At 53.7% G+C, this 6,192-nt stretch overlaps 1 protein-coding gene across 6 annotated transcripts; it reads right to left on the bottom strand.

Moving 5' to 3' along the window:
* Positions 1 to 4,418: 4,418 nt before the first annotated feature.
* On the bottom strand, positions 4,419 to 5,722 carry LOC111520762 (peptide YY-A-like). 6 transcript variants are annotated; one of them, XM_023183805.2, is made up of 3 exons: positions 5,437 to 5,722; positions 4,902 to 5,191; positions 4,419 to 4,654 (listed from the first exon to the last, which is right to left on the bottom strand). In XM_023183805.2, the coding sequence occupies exons 2-3, from the start codon at positions 5,087 to 5,089 to the stop codon at positions 4,438 to 4,440; spliced, it is 405 nt and encodes a 134-aa protein (XP_023039573.2). In that variant the 5' UTR covers positions 5,090 to 5,191; positions 5,437 to 5,722; the 3' UTR covers positions 4,419 to 4,437. The 6 variants fall into 6 exon arrangements, with proteins under 6 accessions (XP_023039573.2, XP_023039568.2, XP_023039567.2 ...); XM_023183800.2 differs by having other exon boundaries at positions 4,902 to 5,291; positions 5,527 to 5,722; XM_023183799.2 differs by having other exon boundaries at positions 4,902 to 5,271; positions 5,527 to 5,722.
* Positions 5,723 to 6,192: the final 470 nt, after the last annotated feature.

The following is a 6,192-nucleotide window of genomic DNA, read 5'->3' as shown; positions in this document are numbered from 1 at the left end:
TGCACTAAATGAATATGATGGTGGTGCCTCTTCCCCTGCCCACACCACGCCCTCTGGCACGAGGAGGATGGCCACTGGCAGTGATGGGGATGGAGTAAGCGCTATGAGCCTAGGAGAGGAACACCTCAGAAACACCTGAGGTCACAGAGTGAATGAGGCAGGTAAAGGAGCAAAGGGAATGGGGCCCCCACATACGTGAACCCAGGGCAGCAGTTTGGCCTGCATTGTGTCCTCCATCACACCCCCGGTCCTTGCTGTCTAACTGCAATCCCTGCTGCTTTCAGTTAATGACCAATGAGTGGTCATTTATTGCACATCTGTTCTGGGCCTGGTGGGGGCAGCAGGTGGAGATGAAGAAGCAAGAGTTCTGCAAGGAAGTCCAAGCTGCGTGAGGAGCCGGGGGATGGCTTGCCCCTCAATGTATGCCAAACTGCTGCCCTTTTTTTTTTTTGAGACTGGCTCTTACTCTGTCACCTAGGCTGGAGTGCAGTGGCACGATCATGTTCACTATAGCCTCTGCCTCCTGGCTCAAGGGATCCTCCCATCTCAGCTTCCCAAGTAGCTGGTATCACAGGTGTGTGCCACCACACCACACCACAATTTTTTTTTAAATTTTGTGTAGAGACAGGTTCAAGTGATCCACCCGCCTCAGCATCCCAAGGTGCTAGAATTCAAGAGTGAGTCACTGCACCTGGCCAAGACGGTTTTTTGTTTTTGGGTTTTTTTTTTCCTTTTCCTTTTTCTTTTTTGAGACAGAGTCTCACTGTGTCACCTAGGCTGGAGTGCAGTGGCACAATCTCAGCTCACTGCAAACTCTGCCTCCTGGATTCAAGTGATTCTCTTGTCTCAGTCTCAATGAAGAGATAGGACCCAATGATTTCTAGATGACATCCAAAGGACATCATGTTTGTAGCGGATAATGCTAGGTGCCCAAATATCCACGTTCTCCTTTCATCATCAAAGAGCTTGAGATGGTACATATGTAGGTTTGTTATATAACCAAAAACATCCATTTATAAATAAAAATGTTTTTAAAAACAAAGAGCTGGAGATGGGCACACAGACACTCAGCGAAAGACATCTCGTAGGTTGTCCTTGCAGCTAAGTGGGGCCATGAGACTAGGCTTTAACCAATGGGCTGAGAGTTAAAGTGATTTCTGCCTTTTGATTTTTAGGAATGGATGTGCCTGCCTGTGGCAGATTATATTTTTCAAAGATGACCACAAAAATACCTCCTATCTCATATGTGATTCTACAGTGGGGCCTATGTCCCCTCTTCTTGACTCTGTGTGCACTTGTGATTGCTCTGACGAACAGAGTATGGGGTATGATGCCATGTGACTTCTGAGGCTGGGTCACAAAAAGCAATTGTTATGAGTTAAATTGCATGCCCCCACCCCCCGCCAAATTCCTATGATGCAGTCTTAACTCCTACTACCTCAGAATGTGTCCTTATTTAGAAAGAGAATCACTGCAGATCTAATTAGTTAAGATAAGGTCATACTACAGTGTATGAGCTCCTGATCCCGTAGGACTGGTCTCCTTATAAAAAGGGTAATTTGGGCACAGAAACAGACATGCATAGAGGGAAGACGATGTGAAGAGACACGGCTCAGACACCTATCTTCAAGGCAAGGAGAGAGGCCTGGAATAGATCAGAAGGAATCAACCCTGGCAACACCTTCATTTCAGATGGCTAGTCTCCAGAACTGTCGTTTAAACACCCAGTCTGGGATTCTTTGTTATGGCAGCCCTAGCAAACTAAATAGCAATGCCACCTTCATCCAATTCTCTGGAAATAAGCAGGAAGCCAGTTATCATGTAAATCCAACTACCCCAAGAATATCATGCTGGAGAGCCCACATGTAGGTACGATGGTCAGCAGCCGTGGCTGAACTCAACAACCAGCACCAGCATGGGAGTGAGCCTTCTCAGGCATCAGCCCAGTGGATCATTTAGATAACTGCAGATCTGCCAACCTCTGATTGTATTCGCATGTGAGACTCAAAGTGAGAACTGCTGAGGTGAGCGCTTCCTGGTCCTGACCCACAAAATCATGAGTGACATACAATGGTTGTTTGAGGCTGCCAAGTTTTAGGGTAACTTATTATACAGCATAGGAACCGGAGCACCTGCCCTCTCCCTTCTCCCACTTGCCACTGGCTGGAACACAGATGAGATCATGGCAGGCTATCTTCAGTCCTGTAAATGACATAGATGAGGGCATGGGGAAGCCACAAATGAGGAGCCTGGGCTTTTGGATGCCCTCATGGAGCAGAGCTGCCAACTACCCAGATGTCACTTGCATTTCAGGTAAGAGAAATAAATTTCCATCCTGTTTAAGTCACTGTTAATTCCATCGGTTTTTTTTTTAAACCAAATCAATATCCTAGTAATATCATATATGTAAAATGAACAGCTCAGTGTCTAGCACATAAATAAGTGCTTCTTGGAAAGGTAGTTATTGCTATTTCATTATTATTATACTAATAATAGTTATTAATGTTATTACCCTAAACTGCTCAACACTCCTCAAAATGAATATGAGGAGGACCCATGTCACTGATGGTCAGTGAGACCTGTCAAGCTGTGCAGAAATTGTCTGCGGTCATGTGTAATTCATACCAGGTCTCTCTTCCATCCACCTTCAACTGAATACAGCTCTCCCAGGCAGACCAATAGATAGGGGATCACGGACACCAACACACAGACACATCCTCCCACTGCCCACCCACACAATCAGCCGAAGCTCCGGGTAGCCACTGTGTGCTCCCATCCCACCTGTACTATCGCAGGAGAGAAGAGGCAGCAAAATGGGATGGAAAGTGGGTCTAAGATAATGAGTGGGGAGAGGGAGCCAGAGAAACTAACTCCCTCCCCAGGAAATCAGGCAAGGCTTCCGGGAGGAGGTGACCACTATCCTGAGAGTATCTTCCAGGCTGAAGAGAGGGAAAGGGCTCTCTGCAAGCAAGGAGAGTGGCATGGGCAAAGGCATGGAGCATCAGAATCCACACAGCCACTGACCTACACCTGCCTCCTCAGCCTCACCCTTTCAGCTCTACCTCCAGGGAGGCTGGAGGGCAGCACAGGGAAGGGTGGGTGTCAGAGGCCTGTGGCCCCCTGGGGACCTGTGTCCAAGCCAGGACCTACTCTGCAGCTACGGCAGAGTCAGCTTTAGAGTCTTCTATTATTCCAGAGCCATGGAACTGCAAACAGTACCTCAAAACCCTGGTCCACGCAGGGATGCCTGCAGTCTTCCTGTCCTTTTTACCCTCTCTGGGTCAAAGGCTTTGGCCTCAACCTGATTCTCCCCCTCATCTCCTAGTCCCCTGCCAGATTTGGGTAGGTCTTGCTGAACTAGAAGCCCAGGAGACATCCCATAGATACAGGAGGCTGCATGTGAGGAAGGAGACATAGGCCTTTCCTTCCTGAGGCCCCAGGAGGGAGACAGGACACAGAGACACAGACAAAACTCTCAGTGAATAGAGCAGAGGCCCTGAGAGCTGGGCAGCCAGAGAGGCAGGAAGAGTGCAATTGGGCAATCAAGACAAGCTTCTTGGAGGAAAGGGGCAGGGAAGGGTGGATGTCAGGGAAGATCACCCTATAGGCAGACTCTGGAATCGGTGCAGAAGGGTGAGTTTAAACATCCACAGCGCCTTTAGGCTTCAGTATCTAGTCGGGGTTGAGGGGGGGGAGGCGGCACATGGGAGGGTGTCCCTATGGCCTTGTCACTAGGAAAGCACAGTTCGTGACTTATCCACTGAGTGTGAATTCAACGAGATGAGACAGGGCGGTTTTTTAGCGATCAGGCAGCCTCCACATTCCCCATTGCTGCTCTGCTCAGGGAAGGGGGAAGGTAGAAATTACCTGCCTCTCCCGCCAGTACACACACACACACACACACACACACACACACACACACACACACAGCTCTTCCTCCACAGCCCCATCTTGGACCACGCCACCGCCAGCCACTGCAGTCCTGGGCGCTACTAATAATACAGCTCCTAGGGAAGCGCCCCGAGGTCTTGGTACCCGGCCCGGCCCCAGCCGTCCTTGGTTTCACGGGGTTGGGTGCGGGAGGGACAGCCCTGTCCCCATCTACTCTGCTAGGCTGCCTAGCAGTCTCCTGTCCACGCTGCCTGCCCCTTCTTCCAGAACCCCATCCACCCCTGCCCCAACTCAACTCGAGTTCCTTCCACAGCCTTCCCTGGTCTGGGCGCCGTCCAGCCCCAGGCTGGGTGGTCGAGTCTTCCTTAGGCTCCCAGCAGAGGGAACCCCCGCCACCGCCCCAGCCTTGTCCTGGAGCGCCTCTGTCCGAGTCGGTTTTCGCTCCTCTGGCCCCTACGCCTCCACCCTCCACTTCCACGAGACCTCCATGAAGGGAAAGGAAAGGAAATACAAAGGCACACATTCCGTTTCTGTGGAATTCGCTCTTTATTTTGGGACCAGGGAAGGACCACACACAGCCCTGCAGCTCAAGGGACGAGGGCACCGAGACGCAGGACTGCGGTACTCGAACCCTGCCCAGATGCCGTCGGGAGGCGGAATCCGGGTTTCCGGGGTCGGGAGTGAACATGCAAATGAGGTGGGCGTGGTCTGCAGATCTCCCAGGAGGCCTCGGGGGTCCTCACCACAGGTCCGCGCCTCCGGCCTGCGGGAGTGAAGGGAAAGGAATCCGATCTGGGGAGACGAGCCTGGGAGACGTCGTAAGTGATGTACCAGGGTGGGTCCAGACCGCGCTCTCGGAGGCAGGATGTTATGTGACTTGACGGGGGCGCTTTTACTGCGACCTGCTCGGGCAGTCCTCGCCGTCTGGGAAGAACGTTTTGGAGAGGGAGAAGGGCCGCAGGGGGAGAGCCCCAGGGGTCCCGCTCGGCCCACCCCGCGCCTGCGCTCACCACGGCCAGGTGACCAGGTTGAGGTAGTGGCTCAGGGAGGCGTAGTAGCGGCTCAGCTCCTCCAGGGAGGCGTCTTCGCCGGGAGCCTCGGGTTTGATGGGGTGGGCCTCGACCAGCGCCCCCAGGTAGACGAGCAGGGCCAAAAGCACTGTGGCCATGGTAGGCCACGACCTGCGCACCGACACCATCTGGGAAAGCGACACTGGAGTGTGGGTCGTTCCGAGCCTGGATCCTCCACGGCAGGAAGCTGCGGCTGCCGTCGGGGCCGCGCTCCGGCGCTCTCCCTGGGGCTGGTAGCGGACCAAGGTTCAGCAACCAGCTTGCCGTGTGTTCTCCGGCACTGCACCGTCTCCTGCCTCAGTTTCCTAATCTGTCAGAGGGACATAAGCCCTGCCTGACATAACCCCTCCTCGCCGCTGCTGCCCAGAGAGGTAAATTAGAGAAGAGGGTTGTGCTGGCAACGGGACTCCCGGGGACTCCCGGGCCTCCTTCCCACCTCCAATGGCCCCCTCCAATCCAGTTTCCCACCGCTCACCCCCAGCTTCCACCATTCCAGCTTCAGTTTCCCCACAAAACAGCCTGGATTTCCGGGTACCAGACCATGCTTGAGCCCCCAGCCACTCACAGCGACAGCTTATGAAGCAGATGAGCAGGAGGTAGAAGGCGAGGGACGTTTCAAGGGCTGCACTGGGTCAGGTCAAGCTGAGGCCTCCTCTGCTCAGGGCTTTCCTTTCTGGGCTTATATCCCCGCCTGGAAAGGAAGAGGAGTCCCACGGGGAGGGAGAGCCAGCAGGGGGTGAGCCCTTCTTCCTCCTTCCACCCCCGCGAGATTGCTGAGCTTACACCCAGCCAGTGTGTGACGTCTCCACCTCACAGGAGCTCAGGGGGCAGCTGCCATGCTCGAATTTGGGGTCCCACTGGATGGGGTACCTAGCCTGAACCCTGTGTTCAGCCCACAGCCCCTGCCCCCAGGGGCAGGTCTAGCCTCCTGAGGAAGTGAAGTGGTTGGACCTAGACTCCTGGGGCAGCCCCTAGGACCAGGGATGAGATTCTGTCTTCCCTAGCCTGTCCGTGGGTGGGAGTGGAGGGTGGGAGGGTGGACAGATTTCCCCCAGCCTGTGGGATCTGTGACCACTCTTTCCAAAACACAATCATTTTCAGCCTCTGCTCAGTAATACCTTGGAGAAGGGCTTAGGAGTGACAGGACCTCTGGGGGAAAGTCTTTCTCCTAGAGGCAGGGGTGGGAGCACCTGACCTTGGCTCCTGACCTGTAGTTTATGGTATCCTGGGG

This window comes from Piliocolobus tephrosceles, chromosome 16 (genome assembly GCF_002776525.5).
Source record: "Piliocolobus tephrosceles isolate RC106 chromosome 16, ASM277652v3, whole genome shotgun sequence".
NCBI lineage: Eukaryota > Metazoa > Chordata > Mammalia > Primates > Cercopithecidae > Piliocolobus > Piliocolobus tephrosceles.
This window is presented reverse-complemented; position numbering and strand designations above follow the sequence as displayed.